The 27074-nt window shown below is 47.4% G+C and overlaps 1 protein-coding gene across 1 annotated transcript; it reads right to left on the reverse strand.

The window, feature by feature from the left end:
* Positions 1-17929: 17929 nt before the first annotated feature.
* LOC141058649 (olfactory receptor 5M5-like) lies at positions 17930-18865 on the reverse strand. Its single transcript, XM_073554840.1, has one exon. The coding sequence runs from the start codon at positions 18863-18865 to the stop codon at positions 17930-17932; it is 936 nt and encodes a 311-aa protein (XP_073410941.1).
* Between the last annotated feature and the right edge of the window lie 8209 nt (positions 18866-27074).

Here is a 27074-nt window from a genome sequence, read left to right on the forward strand (position 1 = left end):
CACAGCAAATTTAGGCTACTCCCCTGGCCACATCCCAATCCACGCCCATTTACCATTTATTTCTCCCCTGGCAGGAGGAGTGGTGTCACTGAAGGACATTCAGCAGTTGCCTGAAACTGCTTGGCATAGACCAAATCTGGCACTGTCTGGTGTATCCTGGGGACTCTCATCCAGCATCCAGGTCAGTGCTACCTGGCATCTGGATGGGAGGCCACAAATCTTTAACCTTATGGCATTTCCAGTGTGCCTTTTGACTAGCCAGGGCAGGTACAATGTCATCTATGCATCCTGCTCATCTCTAGTTGGGACCAGTGGATTTATTTATTGTCATAGCCGCTAAAATTTTCTCATCTTTATGTAGCTTCAGGTGGCTTTTTTGTGTCTGTAGGCTATGTTCACATGTTGCAGAAATACTGTGTTTTTTATTTTCTGCAGGGTCCGCACCAAACTATTCAAAAACACTCTTGTTCCCCTTATTTGATGCGTTTCTGGTGCAGATGTGAAGCTGTGTTTTTAATGTGCTTTTTATAGTACAGAAAAGTTTTGATTCTAGAAAGATAGATGGATAGATAGATAGATAGATAGAAGAGTAACTTGTAAAGTGATACATTTTGTTTAAATTTTAAAACAACTGGAATTAATTGTAACTAGAGATGATTGAATCTTTTGAAATTTGAGTTCTCCAGGTTCAATGAATTTTTTTCCCAAAAATTAAATTTGTGGTGAATAAATTTGCCGTAAATTCCAGATACTCTAATTGCCATGAAAATATGTGTATAACACTCTAAATTCTCCTAGAACTGTATTCAACCTCTTTGAACCTCTATAAAATGCAACTATATGGGTATGTTTCCATGTGGCATATTGGCAGCGCTTTGGATCCAGCTCCGCCCAAAGTGCTGCCCCCTTTTGTAGACACAGTGATTCTGTATCTGTTCATTGAAAACATGCGGAATCACCGCATCCTATACATAGAACGGTGCTATTTATCTTGCGGAGACTGTGTGTCAGGAGAAACTGCCAGGTGGGCACTTACCAGCGGTTTCAGTAGCCCTGACAGAGAGAGCCCAGAGGCAATGATGGCCTGTGACAGCTGTACTTACAGTGTCCGGGAGCTGGGAAAGATGACAGCAATACAGCAGGGCTAGAGTGAGCAGATCGCTGAGTGGTGAGTGTACTGACAGGACCTGCAGCATGTGACCACAGGGGACGGGGCTTAGCGTCCTGCTGCTGGAGATGAGTGCAGGATGCTACAGGGGCCCTGGAGCAGAGGAGAGGGGAAAGGGGGCCACCAGACACCAGGGAAAGGACAGGGCACCAGAGGGAGACGAAATCCATGACAAGTCGAGGTCAGTAAACGAGAGAGGCAACGCTGTACACAAGAAGCAGGCTAATCAGTAATAATGAGGGATGTAGCAGGAGTCAGAAAACCAGGGAAGCAGATACACAGTACAGAATCAAAAGGCAAACTCACAATGAGGGACAGAACCAGGTCAGAAACATACAAGCAAGCTAGAACACAGGCACAAGGCACAGGCACACAGGGGTCGACACACTCAGCCATGGGCAAAAGTATAACTGACGGGGATTGGAGCTTCCCAGGGCTATAAGAAGCTCTCCTCGAACCAAAGAGAGACCACAATAATTAACCCCAGGTGTGCAGGTCAGAGCCTGCACTGGGATCAGCACATTAACCCCTGGCATGCAAGTCAAAACCTGCACTGGGATAATGACACTGTGTGTCTCCGCAAGATAAATAGACATGCTGTGGTCTAGAAAGATGTGCCGCATGTGCATATACGTGAGTGTGCCACCTGCGTGCTTGAATGCATAGTGGAGCTGGGATTTCATAAAATCCCTTCCACTATGCTGTAACATCTGGACACTGTGGATTTGACGCTGTGGCGATGCACAGCGTCGAATCCACAGCGTTTGCTGACCATAGAAACATACCCTATAAAAGTTTTTATATGTGACAGGTACTGCACAATGCTGCTGATCAGACAAAACACTGCATTGAGGTTTGCTGCTCCAGAAGGGGGCTGGAGGGGGCACAGCCTAAAGGTAGCCCCCCATGACTGCAATGGGCGGGTAGGTTTTTGAATTTGTTTTGGCCGGGCAATAATGGTTGGCTGGGATGGGCCAGGGGAGGGGTTTGGGGTGGGGGGGGCAGCCTGGTCAGGGAAAAGTGCGGGAAAGCCACACTTTACCAACGAATCTGAAGGAGAGAAGACCCTTACCTTAAACGAAGCAGCCAGATGGAGACCGTGGAGCAGCTGATGGCCAGACTTCAAGAGGCCGCCCGGTCCAGGAGGGGAGGATGGCTTCAAACTCAGCTTTCCACCATCCTCAGAGCAACGGACCCTCCAGGGACCAGCCGGCGAGGAAGAAGGACCAGACCCCCCGAAAGGCTGTCGCCGGAGGTGACGCGGCGCAGCAGGCGACGGCTGCGAAGCCCCTCCAGGGACCCTGCGGGTGGCGCAGGCACTGGGGTCGCTTCCCCTCCTAGCGCCCATCCCAGCAGGAATCCGCTCAGCCGGCCTGTGGGCGCTTATAGCCGGAGAGCGGAGGGCGCCCAGGAGCAGGAAGTGAGACCGGAGGTGATGTCACGGGCTGGAGACGACTCATCGCGGGGCCCAGCAGAGTCCAGCCGGCCCCAGGGAGACGGAGCAGGCCGCGGCAGGTCTGCTGCCACACGTGGGGGACGGCAGCGGGCAGCGACAGGAAGGACGGCGCCTGGTGGAGCGGCGGCAGGTACCCCCAGTGATGCGGACTGCTCCGGGGTGCCTGGCAGTCGGGGCGCCAGATGGAGTGGCGCAACGGGCGGGCGGGGGCAGCGAGGGGACGCCCTGCTTGGCCTCACCACAGCAGGGAGAGCAGAGGGAGCAGCGGGCGGGAGGGGGCAGCGGGACGGCACCCCACCTGGCCCCAGCACAGCGCGGACGGCAGAGAGAGGCGGGCGGGAGGAGGCAGTTGGAGACCGCCCGACCTGGCCCCAACACAGAATGGAGGGTGGAGAGAGCGACTGGTACCCCCGACCGGATGCCCGGCAGTCGGCTGGAGTGTCATACGGACCGGTCAGGCTGGTCCGGGTCTAGAGAACGTCGCAGATCCCGTTCGGGCGGGAGTTCAAGGGAGCGTCGGGATTCTCGTGCTCGGGTCCCCCCTGGTGACGAGGAGGCCAGGGGCGCGGGCCTTGAGCAGCCGAGTGTGCTTCAGGAGGACGGAAGGCGTCAGGATTCTGGATATCCGGCTGGCGGGGACACAGCACCCGCGCAGCTTGGTGAGTATGGCTCTATGTCTTGTTTGTTGCCCGCAGGGGCTGTATTAGATGAGATTGGAGATAGGATGGGAGATGTTAGGGAACAGGGGGGGCGTAGGGGTCCTGCCGGAGCTGAGGTGCCCGGACTCAGGGATATTTTAGATACTATGTCAAAAGAATTGCGGAGATTGGAAGGGGGGTAATTGGAGAAGCAGCTCCATCCCCGGCGGGGGTATGGTTAGCGGGGCGTGGTTCCGTCACTCAGTCAGTAGGTGAGGCGGTTCGCTCTGTGGAAGGTGACGAGGGAGCATCGGCGGGGGTATCTGTCTCGGTGCAGACGGAAACGGATAAGGGGGATAAGATAAAACTGGACGATAGGGCAAAGGGGGAGGTTTATGTGTGTTTTGAGGGGCCTCTGGGTGCCCATTTGAAAAAAGAGGTGAAGGAAAAGATTTGGCGCGACGAGTATGTTGAGATATTTTCCCTGCTTCCGTTAGAAAAATTTAATCTGGAGAAGGGAAAAAAAGATGATAGTAAGAAAGAAGAGGAGGAAAAGAGGAGGTGGCGTCTGATTCCACAGACTTTTGTGAATTGGATGCAGGCATTCGCTATTTTGGCGAGTGTCATAGGTGAAAAGTCTCCGGATAATTGTTCTGGCTTGTTCTGTTATTTAGACGCTATTGGGGAGGCGCATCGTATCTACGGGGGGCAGGCGTGGCTGCGATATGACGAGCAGTTTAGACAGAGGAAGGCAGTAAGGCCAGAGATAAAGTGGGACCAGAAAGATATCGGGTTGTGGTTGAAGGTGATGGCGGGGGCGGTAGTAGTCAGCCGGCAGGTCACGGAAGTGGTGGTCAGGCAACCCAGGGAGGAAGAGAAAAGTCAGGGACGTGCTGGCAATTTAATGATGGGCAGTGCAAGTATGGGACCAACTGCAAGTTCAGGCATGCGTGCTCCCACTGTAACGGTGGCTCCCACAGGGCTTCAAAATGTTTTAAGAAGGGGAAGGGTAAGCCAAACGTGGGTGCCGGTCAAGGGGGAGAGCCCGGTGAGAGTTCAAAAGATGGCCCCCTTTCTAAATAGATACCCATCTAGGGAAGAGGCTAGTGTTCTTTGGCACGGTTTTGTTGAGGGTTTTAGGATTCCGGCTCCCGGCCATGTGGTTCCGCTTTCGTTAAAAAATTTGCGGTCGGCAGTAATGCATGCGGAGGTGGTTGATGCGAAATTGAATAAGGCAGTGGAATTGGGCAGGATGGCGGGTCCGTTCCCCGCGGCTCCAGTGGCGGGTTTGGTTGTTTCCCCATTGGGGGTAGTGCCAAAGAAGGAGCCGAACAAGTTTCGTTTGATTCAACATTTGTCGTACCCAAAGGGCTTGTCAGTCAATGACGGTATTGACCGAGAGTTGTGCTCAGTGGAGTATACCTCCTTTGATACGGCGGTGCATTGGGTGCGTCGTTATGGGTCAGGGGCTTTGTTGGCAAAGACGGACATCGAGTCCGCGTTTCGGTTATTGCCGGTTCATGCAGACAGCATTCCGCTGTTGGGTTGTTTTTGGGACGGGAATTTTTACCTTGATAGGTGTTTGCCGATGGGTTGTGCAATTTCGTGTTCGTTGTTCGAGATGTTTAGTACTTTTTTGGAGTGGGTGGTAAGGGATGTCGCGGGTGTGGAATCGATCATTCACTATCTGGATGACTTTCTTTTTATTGGTCCCCCGGATTCACCGTTGTGTAGGAATGCATTAGCAGCCATGGTTTGGACGGCAGAGCATTTTGAGGTCCCGCTTGCATCAGAGAAGACGGAAGGGCCGAAAACCGTTATAAGTTTTTTGGGCATAATCATCGATTCGGAAAGGATGGAGTGTCGTTTGCCAGAGGACAAGTTGTCATTGTTGAAGCAGGAGGTGGATAGGATTGCGAAGTTGCATAAAGTGACTCTGAAGGAGTTGCAATCGGTGTTGGGGCGTTTGAATTTTGCCTGTAGGATCATGCCTATGGGCCGCATTTTTTCTCGTCGCTTGGCAGGTGCGACGGCAGGAGTAAAGGCTCCGCACCATTTTGTTCGTTTGAATAAAGAGCATAGGGCGGACTTGTTGGTTTGGCAGCGTTTTTTGCAGAATTACAATGGTCGGTCACTAATGCAGGAGTAGGCGTTGAGCAATTTTGATTTTGAGATTTATACGGATGCAGCGGGTGGTTCTGGTTACGGCGCCTACTGCAAAGGAAAGTGGAGCGTGGGGCGTTGGCCTCAGGCCTGGCAGTTGCTGGGCCATACAAAAAACTTGGCATTGTTGGAACTGTTTCCTATTGTGGTGGCGGTTTTCGTGTGGGGTCCTATGTTTGCGAACCGGAAAGTGCGTTTTCAGTGTGACAATGCCAGTGTAGTGGCGGTGATTAATAGCTTGTCGGCCTCTTCTCCCCCAGTGATCAGATTGGTTAGAGTTTTGGTTCTTCGCTGTCTGGAGTTGAATGCAGGGATTTCAGCAGTGCATGTGCCCGGTGTTTCGAACTCAATAGCAGACTCTTTGTCTCATTTTCAGTGGGGGCGTTTTCGAGAGTTGGCACCAGGAGCGGATGTCGTGGGCGTGGAATGCCCTTCTCAGCTGTGGAAGGTGATTTTGGAAGAGCGGGAAGACTAATCCGGGAATCGTTATCTCAGCAAACCCGGTCGGCATACGAATCCTCGTGGCGAGTATGGCAGCGGTGGATGGCAGAATGGGATGGGGTTGATAGCGAGGAGGATAGGATGTTGGCGGTATTGTTTTTGGTCGGGAAGGCGGCTGACAGCGGTTGGTCCGCCGCTAAGGTCAACAAATTTGTGTCAGGCTTGGCTTTCGGTTTCAAGTTACAGGGGATGACGGACGTGACGAAGAATTTTTTGGTGAGACAGGCGTTGAAAGGCTTTCGTAGGGGTAAGAAAGTTTGTGATAAACGAAGGCCTATTTCGTTTACTACGTTGGAAAGCTTAGGCAGAGTCCTGGAGGGTATTTGTACTTCAGGATTCGAGTTGGTGCTGTTTAGGTTGGCTTTTTCTTTGGCCTTTTTTGGAGCAATGCGGATTGGCGAGGTGGTGTCATGCAGCAAGGTTTCACCTGGTGGGTTGCAGGCAGAAGATGTGGAATTTTGGTCAGGGGGCATCGTTTTTTGGATCCGGCGTTCAAAAACTGATCAACTGGGGAGGGGCAGAAGGGTAGTTTTGGGGCGCATTGGTCGGGCACTAATGTGCCCAAGTAGTTGTTTGGAATCATATTGGAATGTGTGGGCAGGTAGGACGGGGCCTCTTTTGTGCCATGCGGATGGCACCTATTTGTCTCGCTTCCAGTTCATTGCAGTCTTGAAGAGGGGATTGTTGGAGTTGGGCCTTCCCCAGGACAGGTTCGGGTCGCATTCTTTTAGGATCGGAGCGGCAACTGAGGCGGACGGTCTTGGTCTGGGGGCGGAGGCAATCAAAGGAATTGGCGGGTGGCAGTCGGATCGCTACTTACTATATGTTCGAAGTTAACAGTGGTTGTGGCTCCGGTTAAGTAATTTGTTTTTTATAATCTGTTATGTTTTTTCAGGTGGCGACCCCTTGCTTGCCTGGATATTTGGACATTCGTATGTGTATTGGGGTGCGCTGAGAGCTGATGCGAGGCCAGATGGTAGGCAGTTGGGTTTTAGGAGGGGACAGGTTCTGGTTCGGTGGTTGGGTTTTCGTGGTATGGTGTGGAGCAGGGTGTTCCCGGAATTTGCCAGGTCCGTCCACCTGGACCGAGCCCCCGACGTTATCGTCATACATGTTGGAGGTAACGATTTGGGGGTCAGGCCGGTGAGGGACTTGATCAGGGACATACGTTCCGATTTTTTAAGATTGTGGGCATCTTTCCCGGAAGTGTTGACTGTATGGTCGGACGTTGTTCCGAGGCAAAAGTGGAGGCAGGCTAGGTCTTTAAAGGGCATTAACAGGGCAAGGGTCAAATTGAATCGGGCAGTGTCGGGGTTTGTGTCTAGGAATGGGGGCATTAGTGTCAGGCACTTTGAGTTGGAGGCAGGTGTCGGTAATTTTTGGTTGGGTGATGGGGTTCATTTAAATTCTATCGGCACTGATCTGTGGGCATTGGCAATACAAGAGGGGATCGAGAGGGCCTTGGTGGTTTTGGGGCACTCACGAGCCTGAGGTGGTCAGGGCTGTTCGTGGTTGGCGGGGGGTGGGGTTCTTGGAGTTGACGGTGATTGGTCGGGGAAGGAGTTGGATGTAATATTCCCGACAGTTTTAAAAAATGGTATGGGGGATCTGGCTTTTTGGTTATGGGCTCTGGACGGGGTTTTTACCTCGGGAGCTCTGGTGGTGAGTCTCCCGGAACGGGAGTTACGGTGCCCTTGAGCTGGGTTGGACGGCTGGGGGTAACATGGTGGTTTAGTTCTTGGTCTTGGGCCAAAAAGGTTTTTTATAGCCAGATCTTTTAGCTCCAAGAACCCTCCCCTCATATTATTTGTATTTAATATTTGGATGTTTATTGTTAATATTTGATTGTTTGTTAATAAATTGGCCGCTGTGGCCATAATTATCCAAAGGAAAAGTGGTAGTCTGTGTTATTTTAAGAATATGGGATACTAGGAGTCGGGGTGGTTTTTGGGAGAAGAGAGAAAAACTGGATTCGCCATATGCGGTCAAGAAGGGGGCTGGAGGGGGCACAGCCTAAAGGAAGCCCCCCATGACTGCAATGGGCGGGTAGGTTTTTGAATTTGTTTTGGCCGGGCAATAATGGTTGGCTGGGATGGGCCAGGGGAGGGGTTTGGGGTGGGGGGGCAGCCTGGTCAGGGAAAAGTGCGGGAAAGCCACACTTCACCAACGAATCTGAAGGAGAGAAGACCCACCCACCCTCCCTTTTTTAGGCAGCAGGATTGAATTAAAGGTGTTAGGGGATTTTTGTAATTGATAACAAAAAAAAAAAAAAAAAAGAGGAAAAAGTAGCAGAGGCATTTTGGTGGGAATCTATGCGAGGCGCTGCTTGTTGCTGTCGTCACAGTGGCTAAGGGGCGGGGGGTGGGGTTCTTGGAGTTGACGGTGATTGGTCGGGGAAGGAGTTGGATGTAATATTCCTGACAGTTTTAAAAAATGGTATGGGGGATCTGGCTTTTTGGTTATGGGCTCTGGACGGGGTTTTTACCTCGGGAGCTCTGGTGGTGAGTCTCCCGGAATGGGAGTTACGGTGCCCTTGAGCTGGGTTGGACGGCTGGGGGTAACATGGTGGTTTAGTTTTTGGTCTTGGGCCAAAAAGGTTTTTTATAGCCAGATCTTTTAGCTCCAAGAACCCTCCCCTCATATTATTTGTATTTAATATTTGGATGTTTATTGTTAATATTTGATTGTTTGTTAATAAATTGGCCGCTGTGGCCATAATTATCCAAAGGAAAAGTGGTAGTCTGTGTTATTTTAAGAATATGGGATACTAGGAGTCGGGGTGGTTTTTGGGAGAAGAGAGAAAAACTGGATTCGCCATATGCGGTCATGCATGAATGCACACAGAGAGCTGTATAAGGGCTGAATAGTAAGTCTAAGGGTCCATAGAAAGTTCTGTGATAATGAATATACAGACCCATTGACCTACTATAAGGCCACGGTCACTTATTCAGTATTTGGTCAGTATTTTACATCAGTATCAGTAAGGCAAAACCAGGTGTAGAACAATCAGAGGAAAAGTGTAATAGAAACACGTCACCACTTCTGGATTTATCACCCACTCCTGGTTTTGGGTTACAAACACTGATGTAAAGTATTGACCAAATACTGAACGTGTGAATGTGACCTTAAGCTAAAGCTGTGCAGTGTTTTGACTGATCATTGGGAGTCTCACTAATATGAAGCATTGTGCAGCGTCTGTCATGTATAAAAACTTTTTTTATAATGAAAGTTACACTTTAAAGCAAGCACTGCCTTGAAAAAGTCAAAGTGATTTTGCCATAAAAACAAATCGTAAACCAATAGTAACCAGCAGCCCATTTAATAACAGTGCACTGACAGATTTTTCATGTTTTCTTTCTTAATTTTTTTTTTTTTTTTTTAAAAACAGGTCGAAAATGACCTCTCTTAACCATTTATGATCAGACAGACAGTTCTGTGCAGAACACTGACTAATGTGCTTGCCAGATGGAAATAAAGTAAATTGTGGCCTGCCTTTGGTAGTACCACAGGCCAGAAGGCTGGTATCAGTGGTGGAGCTTCTGCTGATACTAGTGGCTCCCACACTCTTAGCCATGGTATGGTTTTTTTGCACAGTAACTTGTGCAACTCATTGTGACATCGGCGGCCGTGCCCGCCGATGCCCCTTCAGCGGCGGTGCCCGCCGCAGCCCCCCCTCACCTGCGTCCTCCTGTCCACGCGCACTTCCGCTCTGCTCCCCGCGCTGCTGCGGGTAACCGCGCCGGCCTTAGGCCACGCACGCGCGTTCCCCCGCTCTCTTCTGCTAGTAGGGGGCGTCGCTGAAGGGAGGGTCTGTAGGACGTACTTCCGGCCTCTGGATATATCAGGCGTCCGCTCTATTCTGAGGGCGCCTGGTGATTGTGTGACTTCTTGCACCCATCGGCCCATACCTATTCTAGTGTACCCTGCCTATCCTTTGCTGTTCTCCCTGTGTGCTCTTTGGCCTGCTCCACTCCCGTCTGTCTGTCTCTGCCCTGTGGTCCCCCTCTGAACCCTTTCCTGTGGACTCCTGGCCAGTATTTTCCGCTATCCCATCCCGCTATCCTTGCTCTGCCTGTCTGTCCATCGAGTCGTCCCTCCTGGCACCGGCTGTCGCGGTTCTGCCCCCTGCGGTCCTGCCCCTAACGATCCCTGTACAGGGGTCGGTCTTCACCAGGTGCGCTCGGCCCAGGGGCTCCTGATCCACGACCCAGAGGGTCCACTCTTGGACGTATTAGCCTAGAGTTGTCACAGTATCACCAGGCCATGGATCCCGCCGGTGCCGCAGCCGCCACACAAAAGGAATTACTTTTCCTTCGTGAAAACCAGACCCGGATAATGTCCTTTATGAAGTCTATGGACACCCGGCTATCCGCCCTGCAGACCTCTGACCCCGGGCACGCTCCCCTCCTAGTCAGCCTCCAGCAGGAGCTCGCGCAGCAGCGCGACGCTCAATCCCACATCTTAGGTTACATGGCATCCGTGGATGATCGATTGCTTGCTCTGCAATCCTCTGCTGCCGCAGCAACTTCCCCCTCTGACGTGGTCTCTGTCCCGGCTCCCCGTCTGGGTAAACCCCCCAGGTACAGCGGAGACCCTAAGTTATGCCGGGGTTTTCTGAATCAATGCAGGCTACATTTTGAGCTTGCCCCCCTTCAGTATCCTACTGACCGCACCAAGGTGGCGTTCATTGTGTCCCATCTCGAGGGTGAGGCCCTGTCCTGGGTGAACCCCTTGTGGGAGAGGGATGACCCCGTAGTGTTAAGCATTCAGACCTTCTTGGAAACCTTTCGCAAGGTATTCGATGAACCGGGTCGCTTAGCATCCTCCACGGAGGCCCTTTTTAACCTCCGCCAGGGTTCCCTCACAGTGGGGCAATACGCCATCCGCTTCCGGACCCTCTCTTCAGAGTTGGGGTGGAACAATGAGGCTCTTGTGGGAGCCTTTTGGAGAGGCCTCTCCAGTAAGATCAAGGATGAGCTTGCCGGGCGAGACACCCCCACCACTCTGGAGGACCTTATTTCGCTGGCCACTCGTATTGATCTACGCTTTCAGGAGCGCGCTCGAGAGGCGGTCGGAGAGAGAAGGTCCTTTAGGCTGTACCAGGCTCCTGTCCCTCGTTTCTCTGCATCTCCTGTTAGTACCGCTCCTGAGCCAATGCAGATTGATCGTGTCAAACTGTCCGAGCAACGGCGCAGGGAGAGGATGACCAAGGGACTCTGCCTGTACTGCGGAGGTGCCAACCATTTTGTGCGTTCTTGTCCGGAGAAGCCAGAGAGGTCGGGAAATGCCTCCACCTAGGTCAGGTAAGAGAGGACCCCCTAGGTGATCAAAATTCCTCTCTCCCCCTTACCCTTTCAGCTTTGATAATTACAGGTCGGGAGCGTGGATCTGTGGAGGCGTATGTGGACTCGGGTGCTGCTGGTAATTTTATCCGCCAGGAGGAGGTTGATAAACTCCGGATCCCGGTGATTGTATTGAGGAACCCTCGCGCTATTTCCTCCGTTGATGGTAAACCTTTACCCGGACTCATCACCACGGTTACCGTCGAAGTAGACCTTCAAATCGGAGCACTCCACCTCGAGAGGATAGCCTTTTATGTCCTGCCACAACTAGCCCATGCTGTTCTTCTAGGGCTACCCTGGCTCAGACGGCACGAGCCGGTGATTGACTGGCGCTCTGGGGAAGTTCTCCGTTGGGGGCACTCCTGCCAGGAGCACTGCCTACGGGCTCTCACTCGTCCCCGTCCATGCTCGAAGCCTGCCGACCTTCCCGGCCTACCCGCACCCTATCACATGTTTGCCGATGTGTTCAGCAAAAAGGAGGCGGACTCCTTACCACCTCATCGCTCCTATGACTGCCCTATCGACCTGGTCCCCGGAGCCAACCCTCCCAGAGGGAGAACTTATCCTCTATCCCCAGCAGAGACCACGGCTATGACGGAATACATACAGGAGAATCTGGCCAAGGGGTTCATCCGGAAATCCTCGTCCCCTGCGGGCGCAGGTTTTTTCTTCGTCCGGAAGAAAGATGGGTCCCTGCGACCCTGTATTGATTACCGGGGCCTGAACAACATCACTGTTAAAAACCGGTACCCGCTCCCGCTGATTCCTGAACTCTTCGACCGGCTGAGGGGGGCCAGAATCTTCACGAAGTTGGATCTGCGGGGAGCTTACAACTTAATCCGAATCCGAGCGGGGGACGAGTGGAAGACGGCCTTCAATACTCGGGACGGCCATTATGAATACTTGGTCATGCCGTTCGGTCTCTGCAATGCTCCGGCGGTGTTTCAGGAATTCGTAAATGAGGTGTTCCGGGACCTACTCTATTCCTGCGTGGTGGTGTACTTGGATGATATCCTCGTTTTCTCGGCCGATCTCTCCTCCCATCGGAGAAGTGTACACATGGTCCTGCAGCGCCTTCGAGAAAATCGTCTTTACGCCAAGATTGAGAAGTGCCTCTTCGAGCAAACAGCGTTACCTTTCTTGGGATATATCATCACGGATTCCGGCCTTAAGATGGATCCGGAGAAGCTGTCCGCGGTACTCCAGTGGCCTCGTCCAGTTGGCATAAAGGCCATCCAGCGTTTCCTCGGCTTCGCTAACTATTACCGACAGTTTGTACCCCACTTTTCTACAGTCACCAAGCCCATCACGGTCCTGACCCGTAAGGGGACGAAGTCTAACGTCTGGTCTTCCGAAGCCGAGGACGCCTTTCTTGCCCTGAAACGCTCGTTTGCCTCTGCTCCGATCCTACACCGCCCAGTGGCTAGTAGGCCCTTCATCCTGGAAGTTGATGCCTCCTCCACTGGAGCTGGGGCGGTTCTTTCCCAACAGGCTCCATCCGGACGTCTAGTCCCCTGCGGGTTCTTCTCCAAATCCTTTTCTCCTGCGGAGTGCAACTACTCCATTGGGGACCGGGAATTGTTGGCCATTAAGATGGCGCTGGAGGAATGGCGATATCTGCTCGAAAGGGCAGTGCATCCCTTTACTATCTTCACGGACCACAAGAACTTGGCCTACCTGCAATCTGCCCAGAGACTCAACTCCAGACAAGCCAGGTGGGCCCTGTATTTTTCCCGTTTTGAGTTTAAGCTCCACTTCCGGCCCGGCAGTAAGAACATCAAAGCTGATGCGCTTTCCAGGTCTTTGCAGCCACCTGAAAAGGAGGAGGATCCATCATATATTATCGAGCCGGCTAAAGTTATCTCCGTGGCCCCTGTGAGATTCTCTACCCTTCCGCCGGGCAAGACCTTCGTTCCTTCAAACAAACGTCTGGAAGTGCTGCGCTGGGGACATTCCTCCAAGGTTGCTGGGCACGTTGGGATTAAGAAGACTCTTTTGCTTCTCTCCCGGTATTACTGGTGGCCCTCTCTCCACCAGGATGCAAAGGACTTTGTAGCCTCTTGCAGGACCTGTGCTCAGAACAAGGTTCCAAGGACTCTGCCCTCCGGTCTCCTTCATCCGTTGCCTGTGCCAGAGGCCCCTTGGCAGCAAATCGCCATGGATTTCGTGACTGATCTGCCTCGCTCTGCTGGATGTACTACCATCTTAGTCGTCGCAGACCGCTTCTCCAAGATGGCCCACTTTATTCCCTTGTTCGGACTGCCATCTGCTCCAAAGTTGGCCGAGATCTTTATCCACCAGGTTTTCAGGCTGCATGGTCTTCCTCTACGAATCGTAACCGATCGAGGGGTCCAGTTTACCTCCCGATTCTGGAGGGCCCTCTGTCGGCTCCTGGGCACGTCTCTCGACTTCTCCTCAGCGTATCATCCTCAAACCAACGGCCAAGTGGAACGGATTAACCAAATTCTGACCACCTACTTACGCCACTTTTCTAACGCCCATCAGGATAATTGGGTCTCACTCCTACCTTGGGCGGAATTCGCTCATAATAATCATCCCAGCGAATCAACGTCCAAGACGCCGTTCTTTGTGGTAACTGGGCTAAATCCTGGGGTTCCGTTGCCCTTTTCCGCATCATCTGGAGTCCCTGCAGCAGATACTCTCGCCAAGGAATTTTCGCAAATTTGGAAGGAGACCAGGGAGGCGCTCGAGGTAGCCAGCATCCGAATTAAGAAACACGCAGACAAGAGACGAAGGGATCTACCCCCGTACCATCCCGGGGACAAAGTCTGGCTTTCTACCAAACATATCCGCCTGAAAGTCCCTGCTTACAAATTAAGTCCTCGATACATCGGGCCTTTTGAAGTACTTGGGCGCATTAACGAAGTAGCCTACAAATTGAGGTTGCCGGCATCGCTCCGGGTCCCTAACGCCTTCCATATCTCACTCCTTAAGCCTGTAGTTTTGAATCGGTTCCAACCAACCTCCATGTCCCCTCCCTCGCCAATTTGTTCTAACGATGTCTTTGAAGTAAAGGACATTTTGGCTATGAAAAGGGTCAAGGGTAAAACTCTTTTTCTTATCGACTGGAAGGGTTTTGGTCCAGAGGAGAGGTCCTGGGAGCCCCGAGAGAATGTCGATGCCCCCCTTATCATGAAAAGATTTCTGACCAACCTCAGAAGGGGAGGACATATGGGGGGGGTACTGTGACATCGGCGGCCGTGCCCGCCGATGCCCCTTCAGCGGCGGTGCCCGCCGCAGCCCCCCCTCACCTGCGTCCTCCTGTCCACGCGCACTTCCGCTCTGCTCCCCGCGCTGCTGCGGGTAACCGCGCCGGCCTTAGGCCGCGCACGCGCGTTCCCCCGCTCTCTTCTGCTAGTAGGGGGCGTCGCTGAGGGGAGGGTCTGTAGGACGTACTTCCGGCCTCTGGATATATCAGGCGTCCGCTCTATTCTGAGGGCGCCTGGTGATTGTGTGACTTCTTGCACCCATCGGCCCATACCTATTCTAGTGTACCCTGCCTATCCTTTGCTGTTCTCCCTGTGTGCTCTTTGGCCTGCTCCACTCCCGTCTGTATGTCTCTGCCCTGTGGTCCCCCTCTGAACCCTTTCCTGTGGACTCCTGGCCAGTATTTTCCGCTATCCCATCCCGCTATCCTTGCTCTGCCTGTCTGTCCATCGAGTCGTCCCTCCTGGCACCGGCTGTCGCGGTTCTGCCCCCTGCAGTCCTGCCCCTAACGATCCCTGTACAGGGGTCGGTCTTCACCAGGTGCGCTCGGCCCAGGGGCTCCTGATCCACGACCCAGAGGGTCCACTCTTGGACGTATTAGCCTAGAGTTGTCACACTCATTGCCAATCTTTCTTTTATCATACATTTTGCACAACGCGATTACTGTTTGGTCAATATTTTACCTCAGTATTTCTAAGTCAAAACCAGGAGTGGTTGAAAAATGTAAAAGCGGTGCTGTGTTTCTATTCTACATTTCCTCTAATTGTTCCTCTCCTGATTTTGGCTTACAAATGCCAATGTAGAATACTGACCAAATACTCAACATGTGAACATGGCCTCCGACAATCATTTCAGCCTCAATTATTCAACCCTTTCTAAAAGGACGTAATAAGAAATGGTAGTTAGGTAACTACATATACAAAAAGCAACATCTGGCTGCAAGCCGTAGTATAGGAGTGACATATATGGTTAGCAAATTGGACTAGTAAAACAGGTGTGTATCAACGGATAATCAGTTAAATGTCTACATTTTTACACTTATTTTTTTTCCACCTTTTTACCAAAAATTATACAATAAGGCTAGCTTCACACTTGCTTTTTTTTGCAGCGCGTTTTTCCCGCAAAAAAACGCATTGAAAAAACGCATACAAAAGCATACAACTGCTGCGATTTTTTCAAGCATTTTTATGAGCATGCATGAAAAAAACGCAGCGTTTTTAAGCGTTTGTATGCGTTTTTAGTGCGTTTTTACCGCGTTTGCGTTTTTTTCCAACATTTTTAGGTGGCCCCTCACACTACCCAAACCATGACTTTACTAACCCTAACCCTGACCCTAACCCTAACCCTAACCCTGACCCTAACCCTAACCCTAACCCTGACCCTAACCCTTAACCAAATCATACTTAACCCTAACCCAAACCCTAAACCCTAACTAACCCTAACCCTAACCCTAACCCTGACCCTAACCCTAACCCTAACCCTGACCCTAACCCTAACCCTAACCCTAACCCTAACCCTGACCCTAACCCTAATCCTAACCCTGACCCTAACCCTTAACAAAACCATACTTAACCCTAACCCTGACCCTAACCCTAACCCTAACCCTAACCCTGACCCTAACCCTTAACCAAACCATACTTAACCCTAATCCTGACCCTAACCCTGACCCTAACCCTAACCCTAACCCTGACCCTAACCCTTAACAAAACCATACTTAACCCTAATCCTGACCCTAACCCTGACCCTAACCCTTAACAAAACCATACTTAACCCTAACCCTGACCCTAACCCTAACCATGACCCTAACCCTAACCCTAACCCTGACCCTAACCCTAACCCTAACCCTAACCCTGACCCTAACCCTTAACCAAACCATACTTAACCCTAATCCTGACCCTAACCCTGACCCTAATCCTTAACAAAACCATACTTAACCCTAACCCTGACCCTAACCCTAACCCTGACCCTAACCCTAACCCTAACCCTGACCCTAACCCTAACCCTAACCCTAACCCTGACCCTAACCCTTAACAAAACCATACTTAACCCTAATCCTGACCCTAACCCTGACCCTAACCCTTAACCAAACCATACTTAACCCTAACCCTGACCCAAAACCCAACCCTAACCCTGACCCTGACCCTAACCCTAACCCTAAACCCCCTTAACTAACCCTAACTCTAACCCAAACCCCTAAATTCCATGGTTAAAAAAAAAAAACGCATATGCAAAAAAACGCTTACATGAGCATGCCAGTGCACACATATGCGCATCCATAGGCTATAATGGCCATTTTTAGCGCAAAACGTGCGCATATGTGCGCATGCGCTTTTTTGCAGGGCCAAAAAATGCAACATGCTGCGTCTGGAAAATCCAATCGCACACCCCAAAAAAACCGCAGCGCATGAAAATCGCATACATGCGCTTACAAGCGCGCAGGTATGCGCACCCATGTTAAATATAGGGGAAAAAACGCATGCGCAGGTTAGCGTTTTTTTCCAGCGCTAAAAAACGCAAATGTGAAACCAGCCTAAGAGATGTTAAGTACTTATAAGACCAAAAAGCTAGGATCTGTGACATGTTGATGTACATTGTAGAAACTTACTAGTAAAACAGATGTGCAAAGAAAATAATTGCATTTACGACACAGATACTTTGTGAGGTATACAGTGACATTTAAATGTCTGGATTTTGGAGAATTTTCTTTTGTATTTTTTAAAAACATTTAACATTTAACCCTCTTCACAAAAAAAGATTGCCCAAGAAATACAAAAGCTCAGTACAGCTGTTTGTGGCAAGCAAGCACCTTGTCTAACACTGATTTCAATTTTTTTTGAGGGAGAACTATTGTGTTTTTTCCTTTTTAGTGCATTAACAATGAAGAAAAAACATGTAATTTTAATTCAAATAAAGCAATACAGATACAATTTATACCATTTCGCTGATCAATTACACTGTTATTGCTGTTGGTACCCCCCCCTATCTTTCCTTACCCTTATAAATAGAATCCTTGTATGATTCGCAGTCTACTAGTCTCCTCTTCTTTACTTATGCTGTTGTTCAACTTATTACTGTCTGGTGTTTTTGTCAACTGTTTTAGGATTTTCTCTTCCTTTTTCTTTTGCTGCATTATGAGCTCTGGCATCCTCTAAATATCAAATGATCACACTTAAATAGCTGCTGCATTCATTGCTCTTGATTTTATACAGAATATAATAGCTTCTGTGCATTTTGGAGATGCCCCTTCGGTCACAGCTGTGGTCATGTCAGCCTTCCATGAAAGACGCATTCTTCTGCAATGTCTAAAAAGGTAGCGTGCATTTTTTGAATCATAAATTGTTCATAATCCTCAGGACTTGCAAATATCATAAAATTAAAATCAAATTCAATTTGTGTCTAATCTGTTCAATCATCTGTAGTTGTAAAAGAAATTCTAGAAATTCCCATGCATCTGATTTTTCTTAAAATGTTTTTGGAATGCCCCTTGAATTTCTTTGTTTCTCAAACTGTATATGAGGGGGTTTAGGAGAGGTGTAAAGCTCGTGTAAAACAGGGACAGAAGCCATTCCTTATCCGCAAGAACTTTAGATTTGGGGCGGAAATACATACAACTGCCACTTCCGTAAAACAGCAATACGACAATAAGATGGGACACACATGTTGACAAGCCCTTCATTCTCCCACATCCTTTTGGAATACTGAGAACTGAAAACAAAATTTGAATGTAAGATCCAAATATCATTAAGAAGCAGCCGTGCATTAGGATGCCTCCAACCACAAAAACAGTAGCCTCATTAGGAAAAGTATCAATACAAGAAATCTTTAGCAAAGGTGGAATATCACAGAAGTAATGGTTGAGAACATTTGAACCACAAAAAGGCAATCTAAAAGTGTTAGCAGTATGAATTGTCCCAAAAATGAACCCAATTAGACAAGTCCCAGCTACCATGCGGAGACAAAAAGCTCTACTCATAATGGCTGTATACCTCAATGGATTACATATAGCAACGTACCGATCATAAGCCATTGAAGCCAGTAAGGAAGACTCAGAGGCTGCTAATGAGAGGAAGACATATAGCTGGACAATACAGGCAGGTAGGGAAATGGCTGAATGTTCTAATAATAAATTGACAAGCATCTGTGGCAGTGTTGTAGAGGTGTAGCAGATGTCTAAAAATGCCAAATTTCGAAGAAGAAAGTACATTGGTGTCTGAAGAACTTGATCTATTACTGTGAGGACAATGATATAAATATTACCGATTACTGTGACAAGGTATATCATCAGGAAAACAGCAAAGTACAAGCCCTTGAATTTCATGTCCGCAAAGGCATGGAAGTAGAAAACTTTAATATCTGTTCCGTTGCTCATGATTGTTACTCTTGCAGTCATGTAAATGATGTGTGCATAAGGTTCGCAGGAGCATGTTGAGTCACAGTAGTTGGAATGGACTTAATTAAAGTAACATTATTCTTGTTTGAGTTTAGGAATTCTTAATAACCACACTTCAAATCAAAAACCAGCACGTAAGACAATAAGACCAGCACCTGCACTTATATACACTTTGCTGTGACAGTTCAATTCCCATTTCCATTCATTTGATCTCTAAAGAGATACCTGTCTCATGAGATTTTTCAACAAGACTCTATGTTTAGACAGATAGTTGTTTTCTGAGATCCAGTTCATTCTCAGAGCTGTATGGAAGGGGATTTTCAACATTGCCTATTGGTAACACCTGTACTTTGTAAAACATCTGTTGCCATAATGATGTTTTTATATGTGTCTTTGGATCAAACATTTCACACTTCTTTAAATCACAGCATGCTTTGTTGTTTGTGAATCTTAAAAGGGAGCTACTATGATAAAATTTTTCTACTGGCCACTAAGAAGCTTCATAGTTTTTAAGGTTGATGGCATACTTACTGTATTTCTAAAGAAAAGAATCACCGTCAATGACTATGCTTAAACCTTCCGTCCTTTAGACGTAGAGGATGACGCTTGTATTCATTGCAGGTCTAGGTGTAAAAAGATCCTTACAAAGATCTGTGAACTGCCAACCCATTCCTTAAATAACGTTGGTTGCTGTTCTCTGCACCAGCTCAAGTTCAGCTATCTCCTTCTTATACACCGAGACCAAAATTATACATGGTGTTCTAAGTGTGGCCGCACTAGTGACTTGTATAAAAACAAAAATATATTTATATCATCAGCATCTATGCTTTTTTAAAGCATCCTATTGTTTTATTAGCCTTGGCAGCAGTTGTCTGGCAATGGTCAATAAGTTAAGTTTTTCGTCCACCCATATGCCCAAGTTTTCAGTGAAAGTCACGACAATATGACACCTTTTTTGAACACATCAGTTTTCAATATGTGATGAACATTAATGTAACTTAGCATGACGACTTCTTTATTTCCCTCTATGTACTGTGACTGCTGTACTTAACACAGATCATACTTAAATCATTTTTTAATAGTACTCAATGGGGAATAATTATCAAGACTGTATAATTTTTAGTGGAAACTTAGTTGAAACAGTCTTAAAATGTACCAGATTTATCAGTGTTGATGGTGTTTTGTAAATCTGGCATATTTTAAGATTGATTAGTTAGGGTAAGATAGGGTATCTGTCACTATTTTATGATTTTTCAAAATATTAGCCACTTACAAATCTGAGCAGTACAATCCCTAATATCCTTGAAAGGACCCGACTGTGTAGCAAAAGTCTGAAGTTATTGGTTGTAGGGTTCCAATATGCAGAGCAGGATTCCCCAACTGTCCACATCCCACCACATAAAGAAAGTGCAATATCTTGCTCATTATTGTGAGAACTCACTTTTTGAGGTAACCCAGAGCTGCCGCATTGTTTACTAATTGGTGACGGAAAGGGTAACATGCTTAGAGCAGTTACCATTTGGTCATGTAGTAAATGATGCAGTAGTGCTGAATTACAGCAAAGAGCAAGATCTCGCTCTCTCACTGCAAAAGGGTTGTGGGATCCCGCATTTAATGCTAGGATCCGAAAAGTTTGGCCCAAATTGACCCTTTCAAAGGGACCCTTAGGATTGTTCTGCTAACTCATTATTAAATAAAAAGAGAGGGCCCAGACTGGTAATAGTTAATCTTTAAGTTTACACCACCTATTAGATTAGATAATAGATTGTTTTAGGAATTTGTGCCTACATTTGGATGCATTTTTTGGACCTACAATGTTGCATGTTGTCCAACAAGCCAAGAGCCTTTTTGCAAGATGCAGAAAGTGTTTAAAACACGCAATACATGTGGTGTAAATCATGACAGTTTTTTGGCTGAAATAACGGTAGAATACTGGGCATTTACCTTAATAAATAAATATGTTTAAAAAGGGTCTGAATACTTATGACCATGTGATATTTCAGTTTTTCACTTATAATAAATTTGCAAAAATTTCTACATTTCGGGTTTTTTTCAGTCAAGATTTGGGTGCAGAGTGTACATTAATGAGAAAAAAATGAACTTTTTTAAATTTACCAAATAGCTCCAATGAAACAAAGAGAGAAAAATTTAGAGGGGTCCGTATACTTTCCATACCCACTGTATGTAATAAACACAACAATAAGATTGATGTATGGTTGCTCAGTGTTGGAAAAAGTCTGCGGCCATCTCCTCACAGACGTCATTAATTTTGCCAAATAGCGCACTGGAAAATGGGAGAAAAAATTCCAAGTGTTGTGAAATTGCAAAAAAAAGTGCAATTTAACAATTGTTTTTTGGCTTTTTTATTTACCATGTTTACTAATTGCTTATCCTGCCAATGTCATTTCTCCAAGTCAGCATGAATACACAGATACCAAACATGTATAGGTTACTTATTTTCTATTTAAGTGGTGAAAAAAATCTAAAGTTTGTAAGTAGGAAAAAAAAGTCACCATGTTCCAAGATCTGTAGTGTCTTCATTTTTTGTGTTCTAGGGCTTAGTGAGGATGTATTTTTTGCACACCGAGCTCACGTTTTTATTGATACCATTTTGGGGTAGAAACAATATTTTGATCTCCTGTTATTGCATTTTATTGCAATATTGCAAAAGACCGGAATTCAGGTGGTTTGTTTGTCCTTCTTGCTACACCATTTACCATTCGGATTAATTTACTTTATATTTTGATAGATTGGACATTTCTTAATGCAGTGATAACAAATAAGTATATTTAAAATTTTCTTTTTTATTGTTTTATTTTGAATTGGGGCCAAAGGCTTTGGGAGATAGGAGATGCAAAGATTCTGTTGTCGGGTGTCCCGGGACCAAGGACTACTTCCCGTCACTAACACTAGGGTCGATCTAGCTCGCCCTGTTCTCTGGATTACTTCTGATGGTGAAGACGCCGGGTCCACATACTTTGCCTTAGCGCCTGAATCTGACCTCAGTCTGTACCCTTTCCCCACCTAGGGAAGAGGTGAGAAGTAGTGTAATACACCTACCAGACTAACAAGGTAATACGAACAGGGATAACAAAAAATACCATTCATACAAATATACTTACACAAACAAATGAGAAATGCAGCGGGAAGTGGAGAATGGGGTAAAAGTAAAGTAAGAGAAGAAGGGGAATTATCACACACCCAAAACCTAGCAACAGGTACAGATAAATCCACCAAATTCCTTCTCAAATAACAACTATTAGGTTCTCTAGAGGTAAACCCGAGCGTGGACCCTCTGGGTCGTGATTACAGAGCCCCTGAGGGCGAGCGGACCAGGTGTGGCCACCCCCTATACAGGGAGCTTTATGTGCAAGCCCAAGGGAGATGGAACTACAACAGCTGGAGCCAAAGGGGTGACTCAGGGCTGGGCAGGAAATATATGGAGGAGTGCAGAGAGGCAAGGCGGAGGACTCTGAGGAAGGCAGAAACAGATGAACCAGGGACCAACGGAGGCTTGAGACTGCAAGAGAGGGAGAGCGGAACAAGTGAAGGTGAGCGGGAACAGGTCCTAGAATAGAGGCTGAACGGCAGAGGGAGCACAAAAGACCAGGGGAACACAGGGACAGTGAGACAGGGAGCAGAGGCAGACACAGGAGACAAAGAGGATGGATTAGCAAGATAAGGGGCCTGAATACACAGGGAAACGCCAGGCGCACAGACGCTAGCATGGACCTAGACGATAATCAGGCACCTTACCTGTCCCAAGGCCATGCAGAAATATCTGGTGGGCACCATCATGACTGGGGAGAGCCTCTGGGTCAGGACATCCCAGGGACACCTATGGCAGAATTAGCTCGGCCGCGCATGCGCTGACTGCTGCCTCGCCGAGACCCAGAGAAGGGAGGCGAGCGGGGGCGTGAGACAGCAGCGGGGGCGCACACTGCAGTGGAGGCATGCACAGCAGCAGAGGGGCACCAGACAGTACCGGTGGGCATGACAGTAGTGGGGGCGTGCACAGCAGTGGAGGGGCGCCGGTGTGGACCGGTGAGAGTGACAACAACCACAAACAACCTCCAGCTATGCAGCAAAAGCTTCTCTGACAATGAGTGCTAGCCAGGGCCCAGATTATATAGGAATGAGAGTGGCTAACAGTGAACAACTGAGCCTTAATGCAGGAAAGCTACCAGGATCTCTCAACTGAGCAGATTCACCCCTGCACTGCTAAAACAAACCTGCATCGTTTAATATGAAGGTAAAGTGTTTCTAATCAGTGCAGAACTAGGAGAAATCAGATGCTGGCTCCTCTCTATCATGGTAAGCCTGTGACAGGAGATTTACAATGGTAGGCACTAGGGTCTTATGCATACACCAGGCTGTCACAACAACACATCGTCGCCCTGCAGCCACATGACAGGGATGTCAATGGGCATGTCATCTGACACACTCCTGGTTCACGTCCGTTGAATGTTGATGTCAGAGATTGACAGCAGCATTTATCATGTTAACAGCTGCTGGTGGATCACGTGTGGCTGTTAGAGGTACATGACAGCTGGTCAGTTCAGCTGTCATGTGCAGGGAAGATACAGACGGAGGGCTAGATCCCGCGTCAAATGCAGAGATTGTAACTATACGTCCAAGTTCATAAAGGGGTTCAGGTTTTGAAACTGTTTTATTTGCCAAATGTAACATTCCCTAGCTGCCACAACAATATTACTGGCTGTTTCTGCAAATTATTTTCTTTTGTCTACCTATCTAGCAATATAATTTTTAAGGTGACAGAATTTTTGTTAGGCTACGTTCACACAATGTTATTTGGTGAGTTTTTAGATGTTTCAGATTTTCTGCAGCATTTCTGCACTTATTAGATAAATTAGGTTACTTGGAATGCATTTTTCAACATGTATTTTTATCACGAATTTGACTGTGATCTTTGTATTAGTATGCAATGTTTTAAATAAAGCTGTATTGTTTTTATATACTACCTGTATTTAGGCTTTAGCAAAGCTTTATTGAATCAGTAAGTGGAAATGCATGAAAACACATATTCATTTTTATCTACTGCACTTCTATGGGGAAAATCCACACATAAAACTCAGAGTATTTGCAAAAAAATTGGCGTGTTGTGGATTTTAAAAATGCACTGTAAGTCAGATTATACTGCTTAAGAAAAAAGCACAGCGAGCGTGAGATTTGTGCAGTGTCAAAAACTCCTTAAGGCTGAGTTCACAGGTGGCTTTTTTTAGCGTTTCCGTGGCGATTTTAACCGCGTGATTTTGCTGCGAAAACGCAAAAAATAAGGATCCCATGCATTCCTATGGGATTCCGCAATGCTGTGCTAATGTTGCGGTTTTTACTGCGGCGGAATCGCTTCGCGGTAAAAACCGCAGCATGCTCATTAATTTTGCGGAATCGCGGCGATCCCGCACCCATAGGAATGCATTGTTCTGCTTACTTCCCGCATGTGGCTGTGCACACCATGCGGAAAGTAAGCAGAATATTTGCGGAAGGTACCCACGGTCCGGAGGAGAGGAGACTGTCCTCCGGGCTTTGGGTACCATATCCCTGTAAAAAATAGAATTTAAAATAAAAAATATTGTTATTCTTACCTTCCGACGTCCCGCGCAGCCTTCCCGCTTCTCTCCACGCTCTCGTTCCCAGTAATCCTTTGCGAAAATGCCCGCGATGACGTCCGTTCTCCCGGGATCGCGAAGTCTCGCGGTCATTCGCGCGACATCATCGCGAATAACCGCGAGACACCGTGATCCCGCGAGAACGGACGTCATCGCTGGCATTTTCGCAAAGGATTATTGGGAACGGCTGCACGGGACGTCGGAAGGTAAGAATAACACCATTTTTTATTTTTTTTACATTTTATCTTTTACTACTGATGCTGCATAGGCGGCCTCAGTAGTAAAAAGTTGGTCACACTCGTCAAACACTATGTTTGACGAATGTGACCAACCTGTCAATCAGTTCTCCAAGCGATGCTACAGATCGTTTGGAAAACGCTAGCATTTTGCAAGCTAAATACGCTTGCAAAATGCAAGTTTTTCCGCGGGAAAATGACAGGAATTTAAAATGCGATTTTCCCGCGGAATGGAATTCCGGAATTCTCGCGGTAATTTCCGCAAAAGTTCCGGTACGTGTGAACTTAGCCTAAGCCTTTCGCGCCAGAGCCTGTTTTTGCCTTCGTGACCCGGCCAATTTTTTCAGTTCTGACCAGTGTCACTTTATGAGGTCATAACTCTAGAACGCTTCAACGGATCCCAGTGATTCTGAGACTGTTTTCTTGTGATAGATTCATGATAGTGGTAAAATTTCTTTAGTTTGACTTGCGTTTATTTGTTTAAAAAAATTAAAATTTGGCAAAAATTGTGAAAATTTTACAATTTTCAAACTTTTAATTTTTATGCCCTTAAAACAGTCATAACATAAATAACATTTCACCTATGTCTACTTTACATCTGCACAATTTTGGAAACCAACTTTTTTTGTTAGGAAGTTATAAGCGTTAAAAGTTGAACAGCGATTTCTCATTTTTACAACAAAATTTACAAAACCATTTTTTTAAGGGACCACCTCACATTTGAAGTGAGTTTAGGGGGACAATATGACAGAAAATACCCAAAAGTGACACCATTCTAATAACTGCACCCCTCAAGGTACCACATTCAAGAAGTTTATTAACTCTTCAGGTGCTTCACATGAATGAATAGAATGTGGAAGGAAAAAATAAACATTTAACTTGTTAAATGGGAAAATGAACCACAAACTTTTTTGTGCAATTTCTTCTGAATATGCTGATACCCCATATGTGGGGGTAAACCACTGTTTGGGAGCACAGCAGAGCTCGGAAGGGATGGAGCGCCGTTTTACTTTTTCAGCGCAGAATTTGCTAAAATTGAGATCGGACACCATGTCACGTTTGGAGAGCCCCTGATGTGCCTAAACAGTGGAAACCTCCCAAAAGTGATGCTATTTTGGAAACTAGACCACCCAAGGAACTTATTTAGATGTGTGGTGAGCACTTTGAACCCCCATGTGTTTCCCTAAAGTTTATAATGTAGTTAAATAAATTCCACAAAAAATGATCTTTTAGCCCCCATTTTTTTTTATTTTCACAAGAGTAACAGGAGATATTGGACTACAAAAGTTGTTGTCCAATTTGTTCTGAGTATGCTGGTATCCCATATGTGGGAGAAAACTGTTTGGGAGCACAGTGGGGCTCGGAAGGGAAGTAGTGACGTTTTAGAATGCAGACTTTGATGGAATAGTCTGTGGGCTTCATGTTGCGTTTGCAAAGCCGCTGATGTGCCTATGTCACGATGAGGGTTTGTAGGTTGTATGACCTTTGACCAGTACATGGCTATCACATGGACAGGGGGCTTACCTTAGTTATCCCACCACTGCCACAATGTGATGAAAAACAGCAAGCTAATCTTGCCCTAACAATTTACCGCAGGGGGGCTTATTTTAGTTATCCCACCACTGCCAACATTGTGTTACGAACTGCCGGGATTTATAAATATCCCACTTTTCAGTTCCACTTTGGAACTCGCAGCTCTCCGGTGCCCCCCTTACCCTCAGGTCAGTCAGGGAACTGCACCTAGGGGAATTAGTCGCCGGACGGGCTACTTGTTGTGCTCTGGCTATTAGGCATGCTGCTGCAAGGGAATTATAAATGCTTTGGCCACAGCCACACAATCAGCTTATAAAACCCACTCTGTCACTGCCAGCGCTACCCACCTAGCCAAAACACACTTCGCTGCCACCAGCTTCTGATTTCTATGTTAATATTTTAAATTAATACAGGGGTTCTGAAGCCAACCCAAATTAGTAGCGTAAATAACTTTTAGGCAAGTGAATTCGTCATAGAGCAAGGAGATACGAGACTAATAATTTTATAATTTAATCCCAAAAGATAGGCAGTGTTTACAGAAGATATAAAAAAGATTTTACAATATGAGACAATTATATCATGTACACAGCAATTACAAATAAACAAAAGAGGATTAAGACATAAACACTCACATGGTACTTAGTTCATCTCAGGGACACCAGGCTGGGGGATGGGTGACACATTCCAATGCATCAGAAGGTCTGGTTACAGCAGCTCCCCAGGCAAGAAGTGACTGCACATGGAGGGAAAGTACCTTATACCTTTGGTCATTTGACATCACTAAAGGGA

Source organism: Dendrobates tinctorius, unplaced genomic scaffold (genome assembly GCF_039654945.1).
Source record: "Dendrobates tinctorius isolate UK_male_01 unplaced genomic scaffold, ASM3965494v1 ptg000213l, whole genome shotgun sequence".
NCBI lineage: Eukaryota > Metazoa > Chordata > Amphibia > Anura > Dendrobatidae > Dendrobates > Dendrobates tinctorius.